At 44.1% G+C, this 15557-nt stretch overlaps 1 protein-coding gene across 1 annotated transcript in view; it reads right to left on the bottom strand.

Annotated features, from left to right (window-relative positions):
- The window catches only part of SORL1 (sortilin related receptor 1), a 165501-nt gene that overhangs the window by 22877 nt on the left and 127067 nt on the right, over nt 1-15557 (bottom strand). Inside the window, exons 32-38 of the mRNA XM_012789890.3 lie at nt 12727-12876; nt 5240-5371; nt 4477-4603; nt 4159-4328; nt 3090-3202; nt 2760-2864; nt 1860-1932 (exon numbers count right to left, since the gene is read on the bottom strand). Coding sequence (XP_012645344.2) covers nt 1860-1932; nt 2760-2864; nt 3090-3202; nt 4159-4328; nt 4477-4603; nt 5240-5371; nt 12727-12876 — 870 coding nt within the window. The remainder of the gene's footprint in view (nt 1-1859; nt 1933-2759; nt 2865-3089; nt 3203-4158; nt 4329-4476; nt 4604-5239; nt 5372-12726; nt 12877-15557) is intronic.

Here is a 15557-nt window from a genome sequence, read left to right as displayed (position 1 = left end):
TATTAGACTCTCAGCACATATGCCCCTTACACAGCCAGAGCAAGGGAGACTCAAAGGAGTGGATAAGATTTGGTGGCAAAAGAGATGTGTCAAAGTCTGGAGGCATCTCACCAGATGGTCAACCACGTAATGAAACCGGGCTTGAGGAAAATGCAATAACCGGAAGAAGAAAGGATGTTAGAAGCTTCAGGTGGCCGACTTGGAGCAAAACAGCGCAGGTGCTACGTACGGGACAGCTGACCTGAATTACAATCGTGGCCACCAGAACAGGTCACAATCCTCTCCAAACCCCAGTACTTCAGCCACAAAATGAGGATAAAAAATGCTTATCTCTCAGGACTCGTAAGGCTTAATAAGAAATCAATTCATGTAAAACAACCAGCACGGTGCTTATTAGCACACAAGGAGTGCTCAGTGAACGGTGGCTTTTCTCACTGTCATTATTAATCCACTGCATTCACCAGTTAACCTGGTGCCTCTGGCTGACACCTCTGCTGTTTTTGTCCTTCATCTTCCTATGCTTTTATAATAGCGAGTCACAGATATTTCAAACCAATACTTTTCGACGCAGCACACAGTTGCCTTCTGTGTGTACCCTAGCCAAAATATATGCAAAAGCTGAGATTCATCAAAATCACAGGAAAGAAGGAAAGTTAAGAGAAGCAATTAACCACTGTGATTTTCCACTGCACATATGACCTGTGCCTATGGAATTCAACATACATGTTTTTTGTTGACTTCCCAATGTCCCTTCTTCTTGTTATGTGTGGTATGTTTTGACCCAGATTTTATAGAGAGAAATTATTTAAAAAATGAAAACTCTAGGAGAGTGTGAATTCAGCATCCTTTCTTTAAAACCTGCAAGCATTCAGCCCCAAAGACTGACTGGTGGCAATAAGTCTGGCTGCCTCGTGCCCTGGTCTTAATGACTCCAGATTTTAGAGGTGATCACATCGTGACTCTCCCTGACCCAGATCTTATTTCTCACAGGCTCAGGTTAAAGTAAAAATCTCCCAATAATATTCCATGCCATAGCACTCATCTGGTTTTAATATCTGCAGGTCCACAAGCAAAAGTCCTCAGCGCCAGGACTAAGATCAGGAAAACCACTTAGGAATTGCAGTCCTTAACCCTTGATGAAGCGTGACAGAACCCTTCATTTAATTGCTCCAACTCACTCACCTATCAACTATTTCTTTAGTTCCTACCAGGTACCAGTGACAGAATGAAGAAAATCAGACCAGATGTCTGCCCTCACGCGGCACACATGCGAGATGACGAGCCAGCCACCCCCGGCGAGCAGGGCGGTCCAGTGGGCCGCACGTGTCTTAGCCCAGAAGGGGGGAAGCACAGAGCACAACGGTTAAGAGTATAGACTTTGGAGTCAGGCAGATCAGCTTCCAGTCCCAGCTCTGTCCCTTACTCTGGTGCAAGAAAAAAGCCACCTCCATATAGTTTGTCAGTGCCACTGAGAGAAGTAACAAGCAATAGCATGGTGCTTTCCTCAAAACACTGTAAATAAACATGCACAAAATCATCTTTGGTGAGAGAGAGAAGGATCCCTATCTTAGATAATCGTTCATGCTCACAAAGGGATGGGCATGATGGCCTTTGGAAAACTCTTTGTATGTTTGCATTATAAGAAATGCTCAATTCTAGGAGTAGGAATACACTCAAATCACCCCCAAAAGACTTTGCATCTAAAGCACCGTAGAGATACCCAGAAATATGGCATGTCTTAGGGAGAAGGAAGTTGTGAAAGTTTTCTAATCTACGCTTCTCCATCTTCCAGTCATATTAAAAGTAATTTCCAAAGGGTTTCTATCTTCTCTAAATCTGCAAATGCTGGAATCATTTACCTTTTCCTTTTATGGTGGTAATGCATTTAGAATCGCTCCAGTTTCCTATTCCACGACTAGTCACCGCAGCCACCTTTTCAAATCAGAGTGTGAATTAGTATGAAATAAAGGCAATACACCATACAGCGAGAATTCTGAATGAGCTAAAGGGGTGAGACTTTGGCAATGAGGGTGGAAAAAGTCCTATACAGAGTGATACAGAACATTCAGAGGCCCCAGCAATTGAAACAAAAGAGGAAAGAGGAGACAAAGGGAAGAAACCCTGGTAAAGGGTCTTAGGATAGTCCTAAGATCATAACGTTTCTATTGATTGACAGATGCCAAGGTTCCTAAAAGGGGCAGTTGTATGTGTGGGTGGCGGGGATATATACATATACACACACATATATAAAGGCTACTCAAGAAATTATCAGTGTGAGGGAGTCCCTGGAATGTGTGCATTTAATGCTCTCAACAAACATGTTTTGCACAAAATCTATCTCCTTTCTGCCAAAGATATTAATAATATATTTCATAAGAACCCATCAAAATCAGTTTATAAGTATGGCTTATCATAGCTCTGCATCACTCTGCAGCTAAAGATAAGCAGAAAAGAGGTGAGTGCAAAAGTATAGGAGCTGGAAAGGCAGCAGCAGAACATCTGGGCTAAAAGCAGTGAAGCTGCATCACCATAAATCCTCAGTTATCTGAGGGAACTGTGATTTCAAGTTCTTTGTGTCTTCAGTTTAAGAGACTGAAAGAAACCATGACCTCCCCACCATGCCCCAAGGCAAGGAGTTGGATATTTTGCAGACTACTAATATGCATCTCGTGAAGGCAAGCACAGAGTTCCTATGATACAGCAACCATCTCGCTAAGTTCTAAGACTGTGCAGACAGCCGGAAGGATGTTATCACTCACTCTGACGGTGTATAGCGCATTGACCAGTAAGTTCTTTATTTCTGTAAAGTTACTAGCAGCTCTCTGGGAGGCCCACATCTTGGATCCACTCCGGCTGTACTCTACCTAAAGTGAGAAAAAAAAAATCTGAGTAAAAGGTCACCAAATGTCTGGGGCACCCTAAATACCATGCAAGGAAGCAGGAAGGGAGAGAAGAGGATAGGGCATGTAGTGTTCTGACAGATGGGTCATACCTACAAAGCTACGCCACACTCAACTCCTGGTCAAACAGAACACCCAGAAATCGCCCAGCCTCCCAGCCTATTTGGCCGACTCCCGGAAGATACTTACAATGTACTCACGGATGAGGCCGTGGGTATGGATGGGAGGAGTCCAGTGGCCCACAATCACACCTTCGGCTTCCCTGTGGAGTGACAGCTGGAGATTTCGAGGGGCATCTGGCACTAGAAAAGAGGCAACTCGAGGTTAGAAATCCATCTGCATAGTGGCCAACTGGGTGGATTTTCTTGAGCTTAAAACAAGGAAAAGAAAGAACCCAGAGCTGGCACTGGGACCTATCCACGAGAAAGGCCATTAGCTTGGTCTTCACATTGACAAGACACCTTTCCTCTTCTTCCAGAAAGCAAGGTGTGCTGTCCACACATCAGATCGTGGCTTGGTGATGTGTGACGTGAATTTGTGGCTCACAAGGGCTGCAGGATGGAATCATGTGGGCAGGTTGAGTCGACAGTGACTCTAGGACTTTCATGCTGAGATCTTAATCACCAACGACAGCACCTGCTGCCTCGGCTTCTTGTGCAACAAAACAGTACTGAGGGCATGACTACCAAGGAATAAGACCAATTTTCTAATATCACAGAAATTCTACATCCAAACGAATGTGATAACCTTCAAGGCAGGCTCCTTAAGGAGTTTAGTTCAAAATACTCCCAGCGATGGAAAAAGATGACTTTCAAGCAGACAGTCGCCCATGTCAACTACTTTGAAGGTGGGGAGGAGGCAGGAGTCTCTCAGACACATGAATTTGGTAAATTTCTTTAAAAGTTATCCACAAAACTGCTGACATGGCTCATATTTTAATCATGGTGACCCCATATATACTAAGTACTGGGAAATACCCAGAGAAGGAACATAAGGGTAGAAACTAGACAAGAATTGCAAAAGAGGGCAATGGTGGCGAGGATCTGACATTAACTTCTTAAGAGAGAAGAACATTCTCTGACATAATAAGGAGAATCAATGTTTAACAACTCTGGCAAGACCATAAAACTTGGCCATGATACTTCTGCACACGTGAGACACATGTATGTTCCTGCACTCCTGAGCATCCCTGGGAAAATCCTCTCAAAATCCCACATAAGGTCTCAGGCAGGCCATAAAAATAAACTGTAATACTTACATCCTTCTGGAGTCCTCAGGGTCACAAAGTCATTGGTGTTGTGTGCCTTGTTCAGACATTGAACCTGTACTTTAACCTGATACGTGGTGTCTGGTTTCAAGACTTTTAATACAGTGTTTGTTTTGTTGCTGTGGGTCTCCAGAGTCTTCCACATGCTCTCTCCAACCACCCTGTCCAAAAGAATAAGGGCACTGTCGTGTTGACGCAGCACAGGGGCTGAGATATTTGACTCCATTAATGCAGAGTCACACCACGCACATCCCAGTGAGTTAACAGAACATCCGGGGGCAGTGAAGACATCATTTCCACGGGACCCACCTGTAGTAGACATTATATACGCAAGATGCAGAGGGCATTTTTTTGGGCCTCATCCAGGTCAAAGTCACATCCCCAGAGAAGTCAGCTGTCCACTGAAGATTCTGTACTTTGTACACAGTTAACTCATCTACAGAGATAAAGGGGAGAAGTCAAAGGAAGTTATTTATATCTTACAAATCCTTAGATTTCAAAGAACCCAAAAGGTCCCCTGCTTTTAAACACAACTACCAGGATCTAGACTGTTAGAAGGCCACAATCATTATCTGCAAAGACATCCCAGAAAATGTAGCTGACACTTCCCTATACAACCCTTCCAAGGGTCTCCTACATTTCCCATTGTGATATTTTTTCCTTTTATTCCACCTCCTTCCTGCCTATGGCAATTGAAGCTTGTTTCTCAATGGAGAATGCTGCAAGTCCAAGGATGATGGCACAGCAGGATCCATCACTAAATGCACTCCAGAGAGGACCGAGCTAACCTGGCCAGCAGCCTGCGGCTCTCTGAGAGCCAAGGCGGATCAGCCCAAGGTGGGAAGCCCAGCGAAAACAGATCTAAGACCAGCATGTGAGCAACAGGGAGGAGGCAGCTGGAAGTCGCGTCTGGCCAAGCCTCACCTCACGTACAGCTCCACAATTGAGCACAAATCCGTTTCATTTGCAGATTGGGGTAAAGTTCAAAAGGGTCCTTCCTAGCTGGAGACTCATGCACGAGGGCTCACCCTGGGTTAGACGGGCCCAGCCCGGCCCACAGGCCAGCACTCACCACTGCAGGCCCTCTCGTCACTCTCGTCCGAGCAGTCCAGGAATCCGTCACAGCGCTCCGACAGCAGGATGCAGGCCTCGCCGTCCTCACACTTGAACTCCCTGCTCGTACAGGTCAACGTGCTGTGCGTGGCTAAAACACAAAGGGGAGGGGCCACGCTGTGCTAAAGGCTGGGCCCAGGTTTACCTGGGTTTAGGGAATGTGGTTTGAAACGTGTGAACTAACCAACCGGCTTCTACTTCGAAATACGCCTCCAGAATAAGGAGTGGCAGAATCTACACCGGTGCTGTGGTGTCTTATTTAATGTGAACAATTGAGATCTGCCTGCAGAGAAACTGAGCGCTATGGACTCAAACGAACTGGGGTTTAAAGTCTGGCTTTGTGTGAGCTTCAGCAAACTGCTTAATATCACCCAAGTTCAGTTCCCCTCTAAGAACTGGGGTGACAACTCCATCACTCTAGTGTCTGCAAGCCTCTAATGAGACCATGCACCTGGAACAGTGCCTGACTCCTGACCAGCATCAACAAATTGCAGTTGTTGCTCTACAGCACTACTGGTTATTGTTACTAGTATTTGCACTCTAGAACGACAAGCTGACTTCTGATTTGGGTAATACAAATAATGAGATGAATCCCAATGACTGCAAGAAGCATCACCATTTTATGTAGTATTTTCAATTGTACAGATTTTCAAAATATTTTCACAGAAAATTAAATAATGCAAATAAGGAGCAATGCTAAGTTAAGAGTCACGTAACTCCATGGTTAGGCTATTAACCAAAATGTGATGCTCTCTTCAGTTCTAAAAGTAGATGTAAACCACATTAAAATGGAAGAGATGACCATATAATTACAAATGATCCTAAAAAGAGAAAGAAGAGAATGGCTATAGAAACCAAATCTGCTGCTATCTGGGTGGGCCCAGGTGCATGTATTTCAGGCCTTCGTGATACAGACCCATACCTACCTGCCTGCCCAGTCATGGACAGGGAAGGGCTACATTAGAACCCCAACTCCTCCCCCCACCGTAGAGTAGGGGCTAACATTCACCTTGCTTCTCCAAGTCAAAGATGTCCACATCCCGATCCCTGGAACCTGTTAATATGTTATCTTACAAATGTCACCTTACGTGGCAGAAGTGACTCTGCAGATATTGAGTAACTTAAGGGTCTGGGAGTGGGGAGGTTCAGCCTGGATTATCGAGGTGGGTTCCGTCTCATCACATGACGGCTTAACAGCAGAGACCCTTCCCTGGCTGTGGTTAGAGAGAGATGTGAAGACAGAAGGAGGGTCAGAGAGATGCAACATTGCTGGCTTTGAAGACAGAGGAAGGGGCCACAAGCCAGGGCATGTGGGTGGCCTCTAGAAGCTGGAACAAGAAAGGAAACAGATCTTCCCTGGAGCCTCCAGAGGAACCAGCCCTGCTCACATCTTGGTCTTAGCCCAGCAAGACCTATGTCAGACTTCTGACCTATGGAACTGCAAGAAAATAAATGTGTGTTGTTTCAATGCTAAGAATATGGTGACACGTAAAACAAAGGACCTACCCTCAGAGAGCCCATCTTCTATTGAGAGAAAATGCAAACAAGCGGTAAACAAATATGATAAGGTTATACCATTTTAGACAGGACAGAGACAGACTCTCTGCTCAGAAGAGGATTGTTTTAAAAAATACCAAAGATCTCCATCATTTAAGTATTTCACTTGGTAATATTGGGACTCAGAAAACAATACCCCAAAATGAGGGCCTCAGGAGCAAAAGTTTTTCTCTAACCATCTCCTGCCCTCCTGTCTCCCAGACCCACTCTGCCCTGAGGCTAGCCACAGAAACTGGCATCCCTATTCCCCAAAAGGGATCATAGACACCAAAACCCCTTTGCCCCAGAGCCAGCTATAAAAATCTAAAAATGTCACTCTAACTTTCCCTCCGCCTTTCGGTGTAAAAATTGGCCTCAGGAACAGGATGATCAAAGCTCTGCTCTTCTGGAAGCCGCAGCTGAGGGATTCCAGGACCTCATCAGTCAGCAAAAGGGTAAGAATTTCTTGCCAGCCAGGTTCCTGGCCTCTCTGTCTGAGCAATCTGGTTGAGCAGACAGGAAAAAAAAAAAAAAAAAAATCACTGTTTCCTCTGTAAAATTCTGATTAATGGGAGAAAAGGTTTGTGTGGCTGGTCTCGGTGTAGAACCATGGTATACTTTCTGGTGCTTTGTGTTATGAATATTCATATTGTTTGATTCCTTTCCTCCCCCAAAGAGTCTTTTCCTTTGTCTTTGTCTTTCTGTGTTGTTGAAAAAGAGGGGCACAGGATAAAGTTCCCGCTTGTCTTGTTTTATGTCCTTGAGAGCTTGGCTTGTGACCAGGTGGGAGCACTCTCTCCTGGTCTCCCCCATCCAGGGGGTGTGATGTTCAGGTCATATCAGGTGGCCAGTCCTGAAAAAGGGCCGGGAACCTGAGATTTTTGTTCCAAATGTGTCAGGTTCTCGGGAAAATCTGTCTTAATAAGTCCCATCCATAAGGGCTTTTGTCATCTCAACCCTTGTTGCCTGGTTAGTCTACTATAGCAACAACAGTCCTTTGCTATCTTAGCCTATTCCTGAGAGTGAACTTTTTTTGGTGGGGTTCTTCAGAACCGCTTTGTTATGCCCTCTCTGGGCATGTATTATTTCCATCTGAGTGCTGGGCAGGACCCTCTCTGGAACCGGGGTCTTAAGACCTATAGTCAAACAACGTAGGCCAGGTAATTTCTCTATGGCCTTGGAGCCTACAGTAAGAATGAGATAAAATATAATCAAACAACAGTTGAGTATAAAGCTGGAGGATGTTTGAGATTTCTTGATAAAACATGTCTCAGAATTTTAAAAGCAGGAAAACATGGGTTTTAGGATCTGGGAATAAGGTTGTCATTAATCTCTGAAAATTCTTAAGCTGATTATTAAACAGATGATTAATGGGGTCTTAGAACAGAATGGAGTGGCCTTCAGGGGCCAGCTTCTCTAAGAAGAATCATGTTACACTAATCTCATTTCATTTTTTGATAAGGTTATCAAATTCATGTTGAAAAAAAATCGTAGATATAGCACATCCTGATTTTAAGACCCTTAACTAAGCAACTAAGCAACATGTGAATTAGATTTGAAACAGGCTGAAAATACCAATTTAAAGAACGTCAATTAATAAATTAACATCACCCAGGAGGGAAATCCTATTTCTTTTCGTCTTTGTTAATTATTTTAATGTTCATCTTCTTAGATGGTTGCTTATTTGATTCATATGTTCCTACTGTTATTTTGGGGAGTGTGGTATCAACTTGCCTGTTATTTTAATGCCCCAGCGTAAGTGGGAATTGTGTAGGAATTGCATAATGTACAATTCTACACTTAATGTAGAATTGTACACTAATCCCTATTCCGTTGCTCTGTGCTGGCTTTGGTGTCTTCCTCCCTGAGGAGAACTTTCAATACAACCTGATACAAAGATCAAAACTTTTTGCAAGAGAAACCTAAATAAATACCCCAGTCTATTCCTGACTATGAAATCCTCTTGGAACCTTAACTTTCCTATCTCTAAAATGGAGATAATACCAAAATAAAAGTTCTGTCAAGAATTAAGTGAAGTGAATAGATGATTTACCAGAGAATAATCCCACCTTAAAACCCATCAACAAATGTTAATTTCCCTTTGTAAATTCTCATTATTTCACCAGAAAATAAGCTATGTTGTTGAACTTTGTATTATTTGCAGATATGACAGGTTTGCCTTCCAAGTTTTTGTCTAAATCACTAAGGACATTTTAAACAAGATAGGGCCACTTAAAAAGCATCAGAAAATTTTACAACAGCAAATAGAAAGAGAAGAGCAGAAGTCACCTGAGGAAGACTACTTATGATAAAGCAAAAAGGAAGACAAAACAGCCAAAAAGAGCAAGAAAACAGACAGGTATAATAATGAAAGAAATAATGAAGGCAACAAGAAGGAAGGATCTGTCAGGGCTTATCCAAGGCACACTGCAGACACTGAAAAACTTAAAAAATTGACACAGCAAAATCATTACTCCATTGGCAAATCCAAAGCACATAATAGTGCAAATAAACCTTTTATTAATTTTGAAAACAAGTGAAAAAGGTCAACCATACAAATTATATAAGGGACAAAGAAATGAGAAAGGGATATAATATGGAAATGTTAACCAAGGAAATAAAAATATTCCTCACTATCTAAATTTATGTGGTTTATTTATATGGATTTATTTATTTATATGGATTTATACACAAGCATCGAGAAATACCCAATTATCTGAATCTTTCTGGTACCTGATAACAAGTAGCAGATACTTGACAGAGGGAATCATCCCCAAAATGCATCTGAATCTACTCAATTCCTGAGTTCAGACAGAAAGAGTTGAGTAAGGTGGGATTTCTTACAATTTTCCTAAACCAAAAAAAAAAAAAAAAAAACCAAACAAACCAATAAGTAAACACAACAACAACAAAAAAATCACCCTAGCTTGGATACTGAATAAGTAAAAAGATTCAAAGAGTATTTCTGGAAAAAAGACCCCTAGGTGGCAACTTATCAAATTCCCTGACTTTCAGACAAAGAAAGGACCCTCAGACAGCCAAAACAAAAGCAGAAGTGACATTCAAGGAGATGAAAGGGCAAACGAACAATAGGGGGTGCTGGGACCCCTGTAGAAAAACTGTTAGGAAGAAACCTATGCCTTGTGGAAATAAATGAGTTTTATGTTTTAAGTTAAGGACTTGGCCAAGATTATTTTTCTTTCAAGTCACAGCATATCAAGACCTAAAGGACCTACTGAAATTTGTCCCCCAAAGCCTATGACAACAGAGCTCATTATAAGGAAGAGTAGAAATATGAAAACTGGCAAAGACTCCTACCAGCAGATAATTGGAGAAGATCACTAGCGAGAACTGATTTTGTACAACGGAAAGGAAGGAAATGCCTTCTATGGTTTCTGATCTCCCCTCTGAACTTCCTACCGGGATGCCTCACGCCACCTTAGACATGTCAATCAATGAACCTGTTGTCATCCCCAGCCCCACCCAGGGAAACCCATGAACATTCATCCTCAGCACTCTCCACCTTACGTGGTAGCATGAGATTTCACCCACCCATCCGGATAAAACACTCACTCTTCCTTCTTCCCGATGCCCAAGGCCAAAATAAAAACCACTGGCTACTGTTAACATTACCTCCAATATACCAAGAGGCCGTTCTTCCATTTTCACCTTCACAGTTCCATCACGTTAGCCACATTGGCCTCCTAACTAGCCCCTGGCCTCCAATCTCACCTCCCACTGCTTCCAAACCAACCCCCCAGGATGAAGTCCAAGCGGTCTACTATATAAACACTCCCTCCCTAAAATCCTCAATGGCTCCCTATGACCAGAATAAAGACCAAGCATGGAAGCTGCCCCACCCTCGGCCCCTGTCTACCTCTCTGCATTCACTTCTGCCCCACCCATAGCCATTCCACAGGTCTGAGTTTTTACACCTCTGAGCCTCATGGCGTACATGCTGCCCCTTGTGCCTGGGATGCCCCTCATCCACCACCTTGTCCCAAAGTTCTCCAGGCATCATCGACTGGGATGCCTTTCCTGACCTGCTCCCACCTCTTCAGGAAATTGGCCAAGTCCACCTCCAAACCATATCCATTCCTTGAACAGACTTCTGTTACTGCTAGCACTGCGCTGTGTAACTGCTGGCTCAACGTTCCTCCCACTAGAATGTGTGTTCCCAGCAAGCTGACCAGTGTCTGCCACAACGAGTGGTCAACAAATACTTGTCCAACCAGACTGAGATGGTACTGAACTCACACCCTTCCCTCTTAACCAAAACTCTCCAGGGGGGACCCAGGCAGGCACCTGGTGGAGGACAACGCTTATAGGCAGAGAAGGGACAGCTGATTCCCTCTCTGCCCTTTCTCCCTGAGCCTCCCTGGTTGAAATATTTAGGACAGAGAACTATCTGCCCAACTTGTCTGAGGCTAAGAACCGGGGCACTGTTAAAGTGTGGATTCCCAAACACCCTCTCCTCCATTGCTCCTGATTCAGTGGTCTGGGGTGAAATCACCAAATTTACACTTTTTATAAGCATTTCTCACATGATCCTGCCAAGTCACATAAATTTATAACTCCTGAATTAGAGGAATTAAGAGATGACTAAACTTCTCTGCCTTAGATTCTATTCTACCTATAAATGGTAAGACTTGGTAGGGTTCCACGTGAGGCTCCGTTTTTCATTTATTTAAGAAGTCTTTCTCTTAAGAGGAAAAAAAAAAATGGGACCAGAACAAGGATCAAAGAAGAGGAATTGAGGCACCTGCTGCTTAGCGTGAGGGCTGGAGTAGGCTCTCAGCAGAGAACCAAAAGGGACTCTGCCACTCTCTTCTGCATTGACCAGCGCAGAAATCAGACAAGCAGGGGAGAACCCTCTTCCTGGCAATGAAGGGAATGTGACTGGCTAGGACATCTGCTGTCTGAAGTCAGCAGGTGGCTGGATGGAGGGGCGACCCCACAAAGCAGGCAGCCCTGAGCCAGAGCAATGGGCCACCATCAGAGGGGCACACTGGCAGGGGGCTGGACGGGCACCGTCCTGGTCCCACCCTCCCCAGTCCACTACTGCAGTACTGGTCAGTCAGAGGTGACGTTGGTGTGCAGCCAGGGACCAAAAAGTGCAGACTGGTCACACGAGGATACAAGGATGACCGTATCTCTGTGTTCTAACCCCCAGGACACCTGTTTCCACTCCTGCCTTGTGAGAGTCACTCGGTAGCACATCCCCTTTGAGCAGACACTGCAGCCCTCAGTCAGCTTGCAAAAGCCACCATCTCCCTCCCTCATCTACTCCAAAGACCCCTCAACCCCCCGCCCCAGTGCATCAGAGGAACCAGCACCAGGACCTGCTGTGTTTGACAACCGGCAACTCTGAAGGTGCATAGAATGTACACGCCATCTCGCACCGGGCTCAGTTTGCCTTTCATTATCCCCCATGTGGTTCAGTACACTATCTTGCCAGCTAGAATTATCCTAAGGGCTGAGACTGAATTTTCATAATGGGGTGCCGGAGGTGACCCCTCTAATAACAAATGCTCTGTGCTAGTAGGTGCTCACTAAATACTTACAAAAAAATGAAGGCACATATACAAGGTGATGGCTTAGCCCATAGCATTTTAAAGAGTTAAACATGTTTATGAAACCTATTTAAGATATTTTTCTCAGTATTAAGTATTTTTATTGGGCATGCTCCTGGTATTTGACACCCAGACAACTTACTGGAAAGAAGGTGAGTATCACAATGATACGGGTCCACGTGGCAAAGCCCTTGTGGAGAACACAGTAAAAACAGGGTCACCCAAAAGCACTCAGACTCACGCACCGGTGTGCTAATCCAGACAGGCGGTGTGAGCAGCGGGACGGCGCTGCCCCTGGAAACCTGCCCTGGGAGCGCAGTGCTCTCCGAGTACTCACGGCAATTGGCCTCGTCCCGGCCGTCCTGGCAATCTCGATGGCCGTCACAGCGCTTCCAGTTGGGGAGACACTTCTTCGGCTGGTGACACTCAAACTCAAATCGGTTACATCGCCCAAGCTGGGTGGGAGTGGAGGCGGAAGTGGCATTTGCTAAAAGAAAAAAGGTTTTTGAAATTCACTTTTAGCACTGAGGGAGCTAGCCAATAACAGCAGCTGATGGGCGTGGCAGGGATCACAGAGGGGACTTGAACACGAACATGAGCTCTGGGTGAAGACAGCAGACTGGACACTGACGTCTAATGCTGCCCCCCGCACAGCACCCCCTAAAGCTACCGCCGGGAGGCTGTTTCTAAAGCCCTAAACCCATGAGGACATGGGTAAAGGGAAAGGAGACACAGCAGCACACTGCGGGGAGCCGGAAAGGAGCGAGTCACGGCGAGTGACTAGCGAGCCCAGAGAAGGCTGCACCCTGCCCTAAGCTGTCAGGACAGAAAGCTAAGAACCAATCCGATCAACAGCACACACTCCTCAAAAAGCTCAGAAACTGGTTTCTCTTCACCGGGAATGAAGACAGAGAAGGTTAAAATGAGGAACAGCCACATTCCCTGCATCCCCTCCCTGACCAGCCCCACCAGACACACACCCCACATTACCCCAGGAGAAGACTGGAGGGGTTGTTATCTAGAGAGGGCAAAACAAAGGACTGTGTAAGACAGGCATAGTTGAGAGCAAAAAATACCCTACTGATGAAAGGAGGACTGAACCTACAGACAGCTGAATGTGAGGACCCAGCCCACTTCCCCGAGAACCCCAGCACTGACACCATTACTGTTCGGGCAGGAGATGATAAGAATCTCCTCTGGGGAAAAGGAGCAGCCTCAGAGACTAACCCTGAAGCAACTGAGATTAAGAGTTCCCCGTGGTTCACGACACTCAAAGCTGACACGCCCACCCACGTGTTCAGAATTGCTCAGCAGCATCTTAGTCCCCAGCGCTAAACACAAGCAGCGACCAAGGATTGTCTGAGGGAAACCTTTAACATGAAAGATAGAAACCAAAACAGAGCCCCGTACCCTGCCCCCCAAAAAAGCCATTTGGAGGAAATAGAGGCTTTTGCAAGAAGAAAACTTTAAAAATAAATATCCTTTATATGCTCAGAAAGAAAAAAAATATCTATCCATGAAAAAAGAACAGGATGACATGAAAAAGGAACAGTACTAAAAATGAAAAATCTAAAATTAAAACCATGATAGCGGAAATTAAAAGCTCAGTAGACGAGCTAGAAGGTAAAGTTGAGTGAATCTCCCAGAAAGTGGTGGAAAAAATAACAAAATTTTTTAAAAATTGAAAATATTTATTTTTAAAAAAGAGGACCAGATCAGAAGATCCAATAGATGAATGACAAGAGTTCCAGGAAGAAATAGAAGACAGGGGAGAAAAGCGTCATTAATAAAATATTTCAAAAATAAATTTCTCAAATTTTTTGCATTTAATTTCTAAAATAAATGCATTTCCAGAATAAAAGAGCCTGTAAGCATTCACCACATTGGGTAGAAAAGGACCCACATCAAAGCATATAACTTCAAAATTTAAAAACACTGGAGCCAAAGAGAAGATTCTATAAGCTTCTAGAGAGTTAAAAAGAGGTTATATGCAAAAAAAAAAAATCAGAATTAAAATGGCTTTGGATTTTCCAAAAACTGCTTGAAGACAGTGCAATACTGCCTACAAAGTTCTGAAGGAAATTATTTACAACCCAGCCCAACTATCAAGCAAGTCTGAAGACAGAATAAAAACACTATCAGACAAAGAAGACCTCAAATATACCTCCCACATACCTTTTCTCATGAACTTTCTACAAAAACATGGGGTTAAACTAAAAAAGAGAACAACTGAGATACAGAAAGCAGCAGTTCTAACACGAGAGGTAGGTAAAGTGAGTCCTTAGGGTAGTGACAGTGAGCAGTGCCCTAGAGGACAACTGTGTCCCAGGCAGAGGTCACTGGTACAAACTAGAGCAGCAAACTCAAGAGACGGACATATCAAGAGCCATCATCACTGTATTCGTGGCCACCACATCATCATACTCACCTGACAATGCTATTGGAGGGTGTGCTCCACCAAAACAAGAAAGTAAACCAAGAAAAAGCTAAAAACACGATATCTAGGAAGCAAGAAATCTGAATTGGGAGAAAGACAAAGAAAATTCCCAGGGGGCAGTGAAAGTCCCGGGACAATGGGCACACAGCAGGCCTGGAGAACAGTTAGAAGGGACATCCCCAAGAGAAAAACCAGGCCAGGTAAGTCACTGGACATGGTGACCTTGTGGAAAATCATCCTGAGAGGACACTGAAAGGTGGAAAGCATTAGCAAATGGTACATAATAACCCAAACAAAAAATGCAATTATTAACTTTAGGATATTGTACATATACCATAGCTTTAATTGGATTTCCAAAGGAGTCTCCAGCCCAAACTCCAGAACCACTCAGCTGCAACACAAGACACAAGGAAAAGGGTGATTTAAAGATAAATACATAAAAGATGGGAGAAAGCCAGCCAAGACAAATCATGCCACTTACCCTGGACAACAAGGGAGCCACTAGAAGGTCCCAACTTCTATACTAAAGAAATAAGAGCCAAGAGCTAGAGACAACAACTAGTTTAAACTTGTACCAACACCACACACAAAAAAAGGAAACACAAAAGCTGAATGGGATATGCAAATCGGGATTTGCTCACTGGATTAGTCAGAATTTGTTCACGTCTATTAACATCCTGGGCAGAATTCTAATAACCAAACACAACCTTGAGAGGATAATCAAGTTATTC

Source organism: Microcebus murinus, chromosome 4 (assembly GCF_040939455.1).
Source record: "Microcebus murinus isolate Inina chromosome 4, M.murinus_Inina_mat1.0, whole genome shotgun sequence".
Classification (NCBI taxonomy): Eukaryota; Metazoa; Chordata; class Mammalia; order Primates; family Cheirogaleidae; genus Microcebus; species Microcebus murinus.
Note: the sequence above shows the minus strand (reverse complement) of the source record. Positions and strands in the feature narration are given on the sequence as shown.